Genomic DNA, 15,456 nt, shown 5'->3' on the forward strand with positions numbered 1-15,456 from the left:
TTCTGGAACCAACGGCGGTGGCTGAGGACTTCTGAGGCGGCTGGAAACCATTGAGGCGGCGGCGCATAGAGCTAGGGTTAGAAAACCCTAACTGAAACCCTAAATGTTTAGGGTTTCAGTTTGGTTTGGGCCGATTGACTGGGCTTGTAATTTTTTATTATTATTTATGTATATATATATATATATAATAATAATAATAATAATATATTTATAATAATAATAATAATATTTATAGTAATAATAATAATAATAATAATTATAGTAATAATAATAATAAATAAATCAAAATGGGTAAAAAAAATTAGTATCTTCAATCTGGAAAAGTGAAAACTGGGGGGGGGGGAGTTGAGAGGAATCTATTGTATGTGATGCAATGCAATATTATGTCAAATAAAAGGTTGTGCGATTACCATTAATCCATTCATCTGTGCTGCATTGCTAAGCAGTACACTTTTATTCTATTATAGTTATTGCTGCTAGTAACATTAAAAAAAATTCTTTACTAAAACTGGAAACAAACCCAAAAGCAAAAACAAAACAGTGTTGGAGCATGTGTCCAAGTCAGCAGGGAAAATCACTACACCGAATCTGATAGAAGAAGGCACCAAGCTCTACCTGTTGTAGAGCTCTCACTTCAACTTTTCCCAAGTACAACAAGGATAATAAAGAATCCAATTCAATCCTGTCAACTAACAAAGTATGTCTATCAGATTCATCATTTGCTGTCAAGTTATTGTTTGAATTACTCTAAAATACACCGACTTCAAGAACAATGGATAAAATGCAAGACCCTTTCTTATGCATTTCAAAAGCATCTACAGTATGCTTTACTCTTCTTGATGATGTAGAACTACGTTACATATGTTATAATCTTCATTTCATTATTTTACTTTAAGAGGCATAGATAAAGGAACTATAGTTTTAGCATAAATTCTCATAGCTATATAGAAAAATTAGTTACCTTTATAACTGCTGTTTAGACCTTGTACTCGTTGACTCGCATCCATTTTGTAGATGACCATTTATTTCCTCTAATCACAGGGCATCCACCTGGATGACAAAAGTAGAAAATAATAAATGAACCCAGAAAACGAATGAAGACAAAGAAGATATTAACTTGTGATAAACAATTGATGCAAAAGAAATGCAAGGGGCATGAATCTCAAAAAATGAAAATGTTACTTTGCAATATAACTGAAGTTAGAATCATATCTCAGAGCTAGTCAATTAGTATCTACGACTAACCGTGCAGGCTTGAAGGATCTAGACTTGCATCAGGCTTCATGTTCCAGAAAAGTAATGCATCACCCATCTTTGGTTTGACAGAAAGTCCCCCTTTTCCGCATTCAGATAATTCATTCCACCAAGGCACAGCACTGATGTTACCCTTTGCAGCAGGAAACACCGTCTCTCCCCCTTCTTCAACATCTGAGCTGTAAATAGATTAAAAAAAAGGAAGAAAGAAGAAAGGTCAACTATCTTATAATAAATTACCTATAATACATTAGAATAAGAAATACAGGAAAAATCTATGAAGTCACGTACAGGTACATAAGGACCGTAGCTATGCGTTGGCCCCCGTTCTGGGTATTGTACTCATCCATGAAGTAATCATAGTGAGGCTCATATTTTTGGCCAACTTCATAGTGGAGAACTTGAAGTCCTTCTCCGTGCTCTGCATATAATTTTGTTGACACGAGTAACTTTATACATATAGCGTTAAAAACCAGAACCTAGTTAAAGAAGACTTTAATAAATAAAACATGATAATCCGGATCAATCCAGATAATAGCACATACCTACTGGAATGAAGGTATAATCTGCAATCCTTTTCTCAATGTTTCTAATAATTTTATCACGACCTCTAGGCAGAAATGTGCCAGAACTTGTACGTACTCTATATGTATACATCAAGGATTGGATAAAATCAAATAGTTCAGAAAGATACAGTGGAAAACTTATGTAACAATAACACTAATAATTACATACCTGCTATCTTTGCTCTTGCCAGTTTCACTATTGACAACTGTGGATTTTCCCATGTGAGGCTTGGCAAGGTCAATTAGGTATTCACATTCCTCCTTGGACTGACAAAGTATCAAATAAAGACCATGATCAGGTTGGAATCTTTCTAATCTAAGAATTAGCTCCTTGCTACTTCATAAATTCGTTTCATAATAGAAGCTGCTAAAAAAGTGGATAAATGGACATAAATTCATTATCATTCTAGTGTTTATCTGATTTTCCTTTTCTACCTTTTTAATCCCCATGAACAATTCCATATACTTTTGACAAAAAAAAATCATCTCATATCTTATGGATCCGCCAAATAACTAAGAATATATTACGATATACTTCATAAATTATTATAAGGTTGATTTTTTTTTAAAAAAAAATGCTTGTTTAATTAATAATTTCAATTGCAATAACGTATTCAACTAAAAAGTAATAAAACTTACCAAGAAATTATGATAGATAAAAGCTCTAGGCTCCCAGGAGATGGCTTCAACCCATTGTTCTCCTACCCCTTCGTCATAATCATTTCTGCCGATTCCAAAAACGCGCACAAACTTACAAGCAGGGCTATTACCAGATTGCCATCATAAATTGAACCAAAATATTTCAAAAGAAAAAGAAGAAGAAAAAAACTCACTTGCCGACAACGTTATGAGCAATCGTGCTCAAATCGTTGGGTTTATGCGAATTTCCCAGGTTACTGCTTGGAATCGAAAGGATTCCGAGCGCCAAAAGGATCAAAACCAGGAAGGTGAACATGATCAGCGCCGTTAGAACCATGGTTGAAGATGACGATTTCCGGCCAGGAAAGCGAGAATGCCTCGGCTTCGCCATTGTTGTCAAACTCAGGAGATCGAGATCTGGAACTTCCTCGACTCAGTGTTTGAACGAGCGACCCAGTTAACAGAGTAGACCTGTCCCCCCCCCCCTTTTTATGCTCCCTTTGATGTTTCGTCGAGAGCCAAAGTTCTTTGACAATGAGTTTGTACTTGTATTGTTCCTTAATTGCACTTGGATAGTCTCCCGGTTTTTGCACTTTCTCTCCCTATACTTTTCTTATTTATGAAAATACTCCTAAATTAAAGATTCAAATTTGCTAGCAGTCTCTATACTTCAAATTATATATATATATGTAAAATATTTAATTTAATCCTTTATTCTATTAATACTTTCATCAAAATTTTCCGGTTTGACATGTTTATTTGATAAGGAATATTAAAAGGATCAATGGTTGAACTAAGATCTTTAAATCGAAAAAAATATTAAAACTTAATTTTTAAGTTTTTAGATATGGGGATTACATCTCAAGCTTTGTTTTAGTTCAGAAACTGAAAATAGATTTTAACCTAAATTACATAGGGCAAAGAACACAAATGATCCCCAATTATAAGTTATTTAGTTCTCCGACTATTAAAGGTTATAAAATGATCTTTGACTATAGGGTGTTATTTTATTGAGTTACCGACTATTAAAAGTAACAAAATGATTACTTGTCTATTTATATGTTCCCAACTCACATTTTTTTATTAAAAATTTGATGGTCATTTGAGCTGCACGTTAACCTATTGACTGAGATGTGTTAAATTCATATTTTAATGATGTCTATTGCCTACTGGCACCGTCATTTCTTATAAATATTGGCTCGACGATATAATATTTCAAGTATTGGCTCAAAAACATAATATAAACGAAGAGTCGATCTACAAAATACAACTCAAATGATTCTAGGATCAAATTTTATCATATATCAGTTAGTAAATTAACGCAACTCAAATGATCACTAATTTTTAACAGAAAATGACGAGTTTGAAATATATGAATAATCAATTAATTATTTTACAACTTCTAATAGTTAGGGGGTCAACAAAACACCACCGTATAGTCGAGAGACTATTTGTGTACTTTAACCAATTAAATAACATCCCACTACAAGTAATGTGAAGCAAGCTAAACACAGCTCAGCATTGAATGGGTTGCAATTGGTCGTAAATTAGGGGGGGGGGAATAAAAGACAAAAGACAAAAAAGTCAACAGTAATTATATGACTCTCACGTTTGATTTTGGGTAAAGTTCATATACTACCACTAAACTATCCTAAAATATGATTTTTTTGACACGAAACGTTTAAAAATTACAAAAGAATGTTAAACTATACAAAAAATAATAATTTTGTATTTGTTACGGTCAGATTATTAATAAAGAAATATTTAAAATTAATAAATGATATAACGTGATTGATGGCTAGATGGGATAATGCATAAATATAGTACGTATTAAATATAGATCAAAGGGACTGCAAGTAAAGAAGGGCGATAAATGAGCTGTTGTTTTTGCAAAGACTCCTGGTATTTTAATTAATTATTTAGAGTTAACTGCATCATATATCCATAAACTATGACCCTCATTTCAAATTAGTCTTTGAACTTTTAAACATTTTAATTTTATCCCAAAACTATGAATCTCATTCTAAATTAGTCATTAAACTTTTGAACATTCCAATTTTATCCCCAAACTATTAATATCAATTTTATCTCCAAATTCATCCAAATATGTAATTCATTTCAGCCATACTTTAACCCAAATTTTATTTCTTTTCAAACATATAGTAATATAACTTGGTCTAACGATTTTATCAACAAGGGATGTAATTAGTATACACATATAATTTAGGATTAAATTGAAATGTTCAAGGATGAAATTGAAATTTTTAAAATTTAGGGACCAATTTAAAATAAGAGTCATAGATTGAGGTCATATGATGAAATTAAATTTTTTTTTTTAAATTCTAAATCTTAAATTCTGAACTTTCTTAAGTCCTCAAGTATAAAATAAATTTTTATAACTCTTTGATTATTGAAACAAGATCATTGACAAAAAGTAATTAATTGTAAAATTGTTTGAAAATTCAACCTTTTTCCTCTTCAATTTATAACTTTCAAATATTACTGCGTGTGATAATTATTATCTAAATATATTCATTTCATAGGTAAGATTTCAAATAATACTACATTTAGTCTATCGATTAGCACTACTTATTGAACTAAGTTAAACTCACAATATATTATATGTTTCAATGCTCTATAGATACAGAGATTGTATATCTCATATAATACATATTGAATTAGTAAAATTTAGCTTGCTCCGATAGGGGCAAAGTTAGAAAATTTATTTTGAGGTATCAATTTTAAAGAATTTTTTTTAAGGTGTCAAATTTATAAAAATTACTTTAAAAAACTTGTTTTAGTGGATAGAAATAAATAATAGGTGTGAATTTATGTTTAAGGTAAGGTTGTTCATGGACGGTTATGAGATTTTTCTAACTGTAATCTAACCATTAAGAAACGGTTAATCGCTAATCGTTAATCATTATTAATAGTTTAGTTACAGGTTAACCACGGTTAAACTATTACAATTGTTTGTCAATTTTTCATAACTCACTTTAAAAAAATGTAATATTTAACACATACTTACACCGGTGTAAGTGAATAAAAATAAACAAGTGTAGCACTTAACACATACTTATACCGGTGTAAGTGAATTAAACAAAAAAGTGTATAACTTAACACATACTATATCAATATAAGTGAATAAAATAAAAAAGTGTAACACTTAACACATACTTACAATGGTGTAAGTAAATAAAATAAAAAAATGTAGCACTTAACACACACTTACACTGGTATATGTATGTACATCTCTCAATATCTTAGTACCTAACAATAAACATATAATTATATTAGCGTAAGTATGTTTCTATATTTTCAAAGAAATAAAAAATAAAAAATATATATATTAATTATTTGTATACAAATTTCATTATATATAAATTATAAATAATAAAAACTTATATTAAGTTATTTATGTAAAAATATAATAAATTAGAAATATAATTATAAATTTAATTTATTAACGATTAAGCGTTGGTTAACCGTTTATCAAAATTCTTAACCGTAACCTTAACAATCATTTTTAATGGTTTGGTTAACCGAAACCGTTTAGTATTAACGATTCGGTTAATTAACCTGTTAAATATAACAATTATGCCGACTAACAATTACAGTTAACGGTTTCGGATTTTTTTGAACCCCTAGTTTAAGAGTGTCAATATTCTTTTAAAAATATATTAATTTTATATTTTTTTAAATATTTTATATTAAATTTGTTTGTAAAATTTTTCCCCAAAATTTTTTGTAACGCCTATATCCGCCAATGTGCTTCGATATATTAGGAAGAATTTATTGAAAGAACTAAGAAATAAAAAAAATTAAAAGGGAAAATTTGGTATGTTATTAATCAAAATCGTATACAAAACAAACACGAACATGAGCATCATTCAAAAAGCATCCCTACATCTAATGGTGGAAAAATAATACACCATATCGATATCTTTTCAAAAAGCATCCCTACATCTAATGGTGGAAAAATAGTACACCATATCGATATCAAAGATGTAGCTAACCATTACACAAGGTAAGACTCATACACACAAACAACCATTCTCATCAAGATAAGACTCATACACACAAACAACCATTCTCATCAAATAGCTGGTCTGAGCTTTAATTCTGCCACATTGTTAGGACACTCACCAGAAAAATGAGAACCAAAATATAGGCAGTAAACCTGTCAACTAACAAAGTATGTCTATCAGATTCATCATTTGCTGTCAAGTGATTGTTTGAATTACTCTAAAATACACCGACTTCAAGAACAATGGATTAAATGCAAGACCCTTTCTTATGCATTTCAAAAGCATCTACAGTAAGCTTTACTCTTCTTGATGATGTAGAACTACATTACATATGTTATAATCTTCATATTCATTATTTTACTTTAAGAGGCATAGATAAAGGAACTATAGTTTTAGCATAAATTCTCATAGCTATATAGAAAAATTAGTTACCTTTATAACTGCTGTTTAGACCTTGTACACGTTGACTCGCATCCATTTTGTAGATGACCATTTATTTCCTCTAATCACAGGGCATCCACCTGGATGACAAAAATAGTAAATAATAAATGAACCCAGAAAACGAATGAAGAAGACAAAGAAGATATTAACTTGTGATAAACAATTGATGCAAAAGAAATGCGAGGGCATGAATCTCAAAAAATGGAAATGTTACTTTGCAATATAACTGAGATTAGAATCACGTTTCAGAGCTAGTCAATTAGTATCTACAACTAACCGTGCAGGCTTGAAGGATCTAGACTTGCATCAGGCTTCATGCTCCAGAAAAGTAATGCATCACCCATCTTTGGTTTGACAGAAAGTCCCCCTTTTCCGCATTCAGATAATTCATTCCACCAAGGCACAGCACTGACATTACCCCTTGCAGCAGGAAACACCGTCTCTCCCCCTTCTTCAACATCTGAGCTGTAAATAGATTAAAAAAAAGGAAGAAAGAAGAAAGGTCAACTATCTTATAATAAATTACCTATAATACATTAGAATAAGAAATACAGGAAAAATCTATGAAGTCACGTACAGGTACATAAGGACCGTAGCTATGCGTTGGCCCCCGTTCTGGGTATTGTACTCATCCATGAAGTAATCATAGTGACGCTCATACTTTTGGCCAACTTCATAGTGGAGAACTTGAACTCCTCCGTGCTCTGCATATAATTTTGTTGACACGAGCAACTTTATACATATAGCGTTAAAAACCAGAACCTAGTTAAAGAAGACTTTAATAAATAAAACATGATAATCCGGATCAATCCAGATAATAGCACATACCAACTGGAATGAAGGTACAATCTGCAATCCTTTTCTCAATGTTTCTAATAATTTTATCACGACCTCTAGGCAGAAATGTGTCAGAACTTGTACGTACTCTATACGTATACATCAAGGATCGGATAAAATCAAATAGTTAAGAAAGATACAGTGGAAAACTTATGTAACAATAACACTAATAATTACATACCTGCTACCTTTGCTCTTGCCAGTTTCACTATTGACAACTGTTGATTTTTCCATGTGAGGCTTGGCAAGGTCAATTAGGTATTCACATTCCTCCTTGGACTGACAAAGTATCAAATAAAGATCATGATCAGGTTGGAATCTTTCTAATCTAAGAATTAGCTCCCTGCTACTTCATAAATTCGTTTCATAATAGAAGCTGCTAAAAAAGTAGATAAATGAACATAAATTCATTATCATTCTAGTGTTTACTTTATCTGACTTTCCTTTTCTACCTTTTTAATCCCCATGAACAATTCCATAAACTTTTGACCAAAAAAAATCATCTCATATCTTATGGATCCGTCAAATAACTAAGAATATATTACGATATACTTCATAATTTTTTATAAGGTTGATTTCGTTTTAAAAGATGCTTGTTTAATTAATAATTTCAATTGCAATAACGTATTCAACTAAAAAGGAATAAAACTTACCAAGAAATTATGATAGATAAAAGCTCTAGGCTCCCAGAAGATGACTTCAACCCATTGTTCTCCTACCCCTTCATCATAATGAGTTCTGGTTGGAATCGAAAGGATTCCGAGCGCCAAAAGGATCAAAACCAGGAAAGTGAACATGATCTGCGCCGTTAGAACCATGGTTGAAGATGACGATTTCCGGCCAGGAACTCGAGAATGCCTCGGCTTCGCCATTGTTGTCAAACTCAAGAGATCGTGATCTGGAACTTCCTCGACTCGGTGTTTGAACGAGCGACCCAGTGAACAGAGTAGACCTGTCCTTTTTTTATTATTATTATTTATGCTCCCTTTGATGTTTCGTCGAGAGCCAAAGTTCTTTGACAATGAGTTTGTACTTGTATTGTTCTTTAATTATTTGGTTTAAAATGAAATTGGGTTTCGATTTGGATTAAATGATTAGAGTCGCTATCGATTATTTATTTTAAAATAAATGGGTCGACCGGATACCTTATTTCTTACCTGATCTGCGTCTTACCAAAGATGTGTCAGATTCGGGAGTCGGTTATAGTCAAGGAAGAGTTAGCACCCTTGAACTGTCCTTTCGGTACTACGTAATTTTTACTTGTCTTTAATTAAGAAAATTATAAATTTAAATTAAAAAGTAAAATAACGATCCAAAACTTACCTCGAATAATTTTAAAAATATACCCATAAGACAGTCAAGAAACATGTTAAATAAAAATTAAAAATAAATAAAATAAAGAAAGTAAAAAACGAACGAAGTAAATGAAATAAAAAGGGTAAAGATAAAAATGAATACAATAAATAAAAAATAAAAATAAAATGAAAAAAAAGAATAATAATAATAATAATAATAATAATAATATATACATATAAACAAATAAATAAAAATAAGAAGAAAATACAAATAGATAAATAAATAAAACAAATATAAAGAAGATAAAAAAAATAAAGATGAAGAATAAAAAAATAAAATAAAAATAAGTAAAATAGAATAATAATAATAATAATAATACTAATAATAATGAAAACAATAAATAAAGAGTAATAAAGGAAACTAAAAATAAAAGGGTATAAGAATAATAAATAAAATATATGTATATATATATATAATAATAAAATATAACATTTACAATAAATAAAAAAATGAAAAAAATGTATATATAATAATAACGTATATATACATATATAATTAAATAGTAGAGAGAGAAAAAGATTTATAATAATAGTCGGGAAATATAATAATAAAAGATAAAAAATATAAAAATATAAAAATAGATATATATATATAATAAACAAATATAAAAAATATGATAATAATTAATAATAAAAAGGGCTAATTTAAAATAAAATCAAAATTAAAAGGCCAAATTAGAAGAGAAATTGGTGCAAAAGTAAAATTTGGGGTCAAAATAAAATGTCAAAAAAATAAGGGGACCAAAAATGAATTTCCCCTTTTGTGTTCAAAAACACGCGAATCTGGTGACCTGAGTCGGGTCAACGAACGGGTTTTATGGGCCATGTATAAAGGACAATTTTTTTTAATGTTCTCATCTCTCTTCTCTAAGCCAAAAGCCTCCCCCTCTTCTTCAACTTTTCCTCTCAAATGTTTATCAGTAAGATGAACAGCCACCGCCTCGTCGGACTTTCGGAGTCATCTTTCGGTTGGACCCCGAAGTTGGGCTTCGACGTGAATGAATTGGATTAGAGTCGCCACCGACCATTTTAAAACGAATTTAGGTGGGTCGGACACCATCTTACCTGATCTGCGTTTTACCAGAAATATATCAGAGTCGGTTACGGTAAAGGAAAGATTAGCACCCTTGAACCGCCCTTTCGATACCAATTAATTTTTTTGTTGTCTTAGTTGCGAAAATTTCAAATTTAAATTGAAATTTAAAATATTCGATTCGAATTACTTACCTTTGATTGGTTGAAATTCTTCTAGAAAATGTTGAAAATGTTAGATAAACAATAATATATAAATATTAAAAAAGTAAAAAAGAAGCAATGTAATAATAAAATAATAAACCAAAAAAATAAAAAAAATCAGAGAAAAATAAATAAATAAATGAATTGAAAAAAATAAATAAAAAATAAAACAAAATAAGTCAAAGAAAAAAAATAAAAAAAAAGAAATAAAAAATATTCAAAGAACATAAAAAAAGAGGAAAAAATAAAAAGATAAACTTACAAAAATACTATTAAAGAAAAAAATAAAAAAATATTCAGTCTTTAAAAAAATAAAAGAGTTTAAAAAGAAAAATATATATACAAAAACGATGTTAAAAGAAATACAAAAAATATTAAAATTAAAGGGAAACAAATATAAAATAAATAAATAAATGTAAATATGAAGGATCCTAACAACAATTAAACCAACTGTCTAAATAGTGATCAAAATAGAATATACATAAATTGCAGGGTCAAAATTAAACACCAATGAAAATAATGTAACATAAAAAAATCAATGACTAAATGCAATAATTGCAGATATCATGGCCAAATTTAAATATTAACAATAATAACATAATGTATAATAATAGGATTAAATCATAAAAACTTAAAATAAAGTATCCGAAATTAAATAAGACTTCATTTGGTAGCTAAAACATGAAACCAAAAAGACAAAGGGATTATCAATGTACTTATCCCATTCTCCAAAAACAAACAAATCCCTGGATTTAATTCATTTACACTAATTGAGGGAGATGGCACCAAACGGTCCGTTTGGATGGCTTCCATTTAAAACCTAAATTAGGTTTAACAAAACTTAACCTTTTTGGTTTTAATATTCCCGCCGCTTCTCTCATCAAGCCACAATCTCCCCTTTTTCTTTTCTTTTTCCTTGAGAGAAGATGAACCAGAGGCCAAAATCCTTCATGGCCACCACTCCTTTCACAACTCCGATGAGGAATTTACAACCCATTCGAAGACACATGGTTCACTTGATTTTGGAGAAGGAAATCACGAGTCGTTTTTCAGGAGGTAAGGTTCTCTCTAAGCTTCTTTTTTCTCTTTGCTGTTGGTGTTTGGTTCGAATGGTAAGGGGATATCAATGGAGTTTCGAATATATTTCGTTTATTTTTTCAAATGCCTGAAACTCTTCCCCATCCTCTCTCGAATGTAATTTATTTATAGTAGCAAAAACCTATCTCCGTGTAGTTTTAGAACTCTAATAGGACTGAAATGCTTGTTGGTTGTGGTTGTTGCCGAGGAATCCGGGGTGAAATTGCTGGAATGTGGTCGAACACGAGGAGTCTTCAGGACAGCTCCGCTAGATCCGGTTCAGGTTAGTGACTGGGTTGTAGCTAACAAACAAATGAAAAAAATATTAGTTTAATAACAACAGTAATATAACAACATAATATACATACTATGTAATGTAAAAATAACGTATAATGTCGGACGAAAATTAGTGTCTACAGCTGCTCCTCTTTGCTCTTTTTCGTGTAACAAAAAATAGGGCAAAGATAAAAAGGACACAAATTTTCGTTCGATAGAGTTGAAGAATAACTCCCTGTCGAGTTGAGTTATGGATGACTCTTCCGTCGCGAAGTCGGGTCTATCTTGAAATGGAATTGAAGTCGTAGTTCAGAATTTGAATTGAAATGTGGCTTTTCGTTGCCAAATTGTAGTCAACTTTGGTATTCTTCTCGGTTTAAAGACCTTGGTTAAAATTTGACTGGAAAGTAGTTCTTTGACTCCACCATGCGGTTGAAAGGCCCTCGAGCTGAATGAAATTGAACTCGAAAGGTCTTTGTTGACAGATAGTTTTTCTCGACTTAAGCTATGCTGCCGGAAAAATGGTTTATTGTCACAAAGGCACGGCTAACCCAGGTATTCTTCTCGACTTGAAAACCTCGACTGCAACTGGACAATAGTGTGATTGATGTATCATCAAGTTGAATGGAATTGAACTCGACAAGTTTTATTGACAGATAGCCCTTCTTGCCTCGAGCTATGCTGTAAATGATGTGCCCTTGAGCTTAGTGTAATCGAACTGGAAGGTATTTGGTCGGAAGATAGCCCTTCTTTCCTTGAGCTATGCTACAAATGATGTTCCTTTGAGCTGAGTGTATCCGAACTTGAAGGTTTGGTGTTTCAAGAGAAATATTTTCAAAGGTTTTTTTTGTGTGTTTCAAGAGAAACTGTATCAAGAGAGACAAAACTTTGTTTCAAGGGAAATTGTCTCAAGAGAGACAAAATTTGTTTCAAGAGAGACAAAACTTAGTTCCAAAAGAAACTATCTCAAGGGAGACAAAATTTGTTTAATGTAAAACATATTCAAAGATTTTGTTTCAAGGGAAACTGTCTCAAGAGAGACAAATATTTTTTCAAGAGAATCTGCCTATAGAGAGACAAAACTTAGTTCCAAAAGAATCTGTCTCAAAGGAGATGAAAATTGTTTCAAGGAAAACATATTCAAAGATTTTATTTCAAGGGAAACTGTCTCAAGAGAGATAAAATTTGTTTCAAGGGAAACTGTCTCAAGGGAGACAAAATTTATTTCAAGAGAAACTGTCTCAAGAGAGACAAAACTTTGTTTTGAGTAAATTAGTCTCAAGCGAGACGACCCCTTGTTTCGAGAGAAACAATCTCAAAGGCGATCGATAATCTGCTTGTTCCTGCATGTTAAAGAAATCCTTTCAGAAGCTCTAATCGTTAACTTAAGGAAGTCAAATATGTGGATGACATGTTTGTTGTGACACTAAATCACTTCATCGGGCACGATATCCTTCTTCGTGAAATTAAAATCGTGGATGGCTCATTCGCTGTGAAATTGAGCTCTTAATTGGACGTCATTCATTGTGAAGTTAAAATCAATGTATGTTGTGATGTTTCGAGTCCAATATCCTTCGCCGTGAAGTTGAAATTGGCTCTGAAACTAGAAAATTTATTGACAGACACTCTTTCTTTGAGTTGGATATCATTTGTCGTGAAGTTGAAATCCAATCTTGTATGTTTCTTTAAGTTGGATATCCTTCGTCGTGGAGTTGAAATCCAATTTAAAAAAAATTGCGTCGCTTCGAGTTCAATATCCTTCATTGTAAAGTTGAAACTGACTCTGAATGAGGCTCGGAAAGTTGTTTTTTCGTCAGACAGTTACCCATTCGCTGTGAGGTTGATCAACTTTTGAATGTGCTTTTGAATCGAGTATCTTTCGTCTTGAAGTTGAAACTTGACTAAAAAAGCTGCAAAAATTATGTATGCTAAAAAGAATAAACACGATGCTCTTAGGTATGTCTAAGATGTATGCAACATGAATTAATTCTGTTTTATCCCTTGGATGGAGCCTCATTTTTTTCTTCTGATCTTGTCCTTGAAATTGACCATGCCCCATTTTCTTCTCGAGTTATTGGTATCTCACAAGTTCTATCTGATCTCTCGGACTGATTGTCTTGTGAAAGGCTCAAAATTTAGCATTGTTCGTTATTTCTTCAATAGAGGCAAAACGAGCCTTAGCACCTTCCAGGACCTTTCACATTTGACATTGTCCTGTTTGAAAAAGTTTTTTTTCTTTCTCTTATTTAGGAGGGAAAAAGATATGAGAATATAGAAATTCTGTAAACATTGCTCCCAAATTCAGGCTTTCAATCGAATCAAATCAATATAAGTTCAAAGTATATCAAATGAATCAATAGCACTTTTAATGCTTTCAGAGTTATAGCTCTTTGACAAATGTCAAGTGGATGAGTTGGGTTTAGGTTGACCTAAGGTTTCAGCAAAAAAATGTCATTTTTTCGGTTATTGCAACATGTTTTTTTTTGGCTTGGCATTTTAATTGAATGCGGACAAAATGACGCAACTAGCATGATCAATTACTAGACTTTTATTTCGGTCCTCTGAAATCTTCCATTTGTTCAAGCTTAGTAGGCTCCTCTAACAAAGACAGTGCAAAAATATCGGTCTAAAAATGAAATTCTTGAGTTCTCGTGTGAAATTGACTATAACAGGTGTTCCTTAACTCCCTTAGTCCATTTTTACTGAAACTCCTTATTTAATTCGCCATTGTCTGGCTAGCTGAATCCATAAAGTCGAGGCATTTAACCATTGCTCTAGAGGGACAACTCAATATGTAAACACCTTTATCAGGTTAGCTGAATCTTATCCATAAAGCCGAGGCATTTAACCAATTACGTTAGAGGGACATCTCAAGCTTTATTGTATAGTATAATCACCTTTATCAGGCTAGTTGAATATTATCCATAAAGTCGGGGCGTTTATTGCTCTATAGGGACAACTCAAGCTTTATTGTATATATATAATATTATAATCTGGGTATACGGATCCAATTTCTTAAGTTTGTCAAGAAGAACCTGTTATAGTCTAGGTGTTTGTTGAAGGTCAGAAAATCTCATCGTTAGAGTTCAATTTCCAAGCAATTGACCTAAACTAGATTCACCTACTTGACCATTCCATTTGATAAGATTATGATCATCATTGAACGTCTTAAACAAAAAGTATAGAAATGTCATATGCAAAAGATGCCCCATGTTGTCCACACCTATGCACATCTAAATACCAAGCCTCTTTTTATTATCTCATGAGAGGAAAAGGCTATATCGGTTACAGAGTTTTTTAGTTCAGATGATATTAGAAGAATTTCAAGTTGTAAATTTGATTCAATGCTCAACGTAAATTCATTGAAACATTCAAATAAAATTCAAAAACAAGTTCCAAATATGAGAAAATTCAAAAAACAAATTCAAACAAGATGCCTCAAAATTGAATAAGGCCTCATCAGGATGCTTCACTTGCCAAAGGAGCATTCACTTGATTCAAGCCAGACAACCGTGAAATAATCTGGTCAACCAATAAGTCCTGATTCCTAGTGATGGAATCCAAGGTACTTTGTTGATTTCGATTTATTTTCTTCCAGTTCCTTTTATAATCTTAGCATGTTCTCTTCAAGTTGAGCAATCTTGGCTTCCATTTTCCTTTGCGCGAGTGTTGTGAGGATGACACGTGTCTGAAGCTTGTGGAGGTACGTCCAGTGTTTGTACTCTTTTCTTATAAGACATTTTTTGT

The 15,456-nt window shown here is 31.6% G+C and overlaps 2 protein-coding genes across 2 annotated transcripts; both read right to left on the minus strand.

Annotated features, from left to right (window-relative positions):
- Positions 1-428: 428 nt before the first annotated feature.
- On the minus strand, positions 429-2,959 carry LOC120177080 (probable prolyl 4-hydroxylase 10). The gene is made up of 8 exons (XM_039183323.1): positions 2,654-2,959; positions 2,460-2,544; positions 1,990-2,087; positions 1,800-1,897; positions 1,546-1,675; positions 1,246-1,433; positions 962-1,050; positions 429-689 (listed from the first exon to the last, which is right to left on the minus strand). The coding sequence occupies exons 1-7, from the start codon at positions 2,848-2,850 to the stop codon at positions 977-979; spliced, it is 870 nt and encodes a 289-aa protein (XP_039039254.1). The 5' UTR covers positions 2,851-2,959; the 3' UTR covers positions 429-689; positions 962-976.
- Positions 2,960-6,917: 3,958 nt separating this feature from the next.
- On the minus strand, positions 6,918-8,739 carry LOC120177081 (probable prolyl 4-hydroxylase 10). The gene is made up of 6 exons (XM_039183324.1): positions 8,419-8,739; positions 7,947-8,044; positions 7,757-7,854; positions 7,506-7,632; positions 7,206-7,393; positions 6,918-7,008 (listed from the first exon to the last, which is right to left on the minus strand). The coding sequence occupies exons 1-6, from the start codon at positions 8,635-8,637 to the stop codon at positions 6,935-6,937; spliced, it is 804 nt and encodes a 267-aa protein (XP_039039255.1). The 5' UTR covers positions 8,638-8,739; the 3' UTR covers positions 6,918-6,934.
- Between the last annotated feature and the right edge of the window lie 6,717 nt (positions 8,740-15,456).

Source organism: Hibiscus syriacus, unplaced genomic scaffold (genome assembly GCF_006381635.1).
Source record: "Hibiscus syriacus cultivar Baekdansim isolate YM2019G1 unplaced genomic scaffold, ASM638163v2 tig00112281_pilon, whole genome shotgun sequence".
NCBI classification, from domain to species: domain Eukaryota; kingdom Viridiplantae; phylum Streptophyta; class Magnoliopsida; order Malvales; family Malvaceae; genus Hibiscus; species Hibiscus syriacus.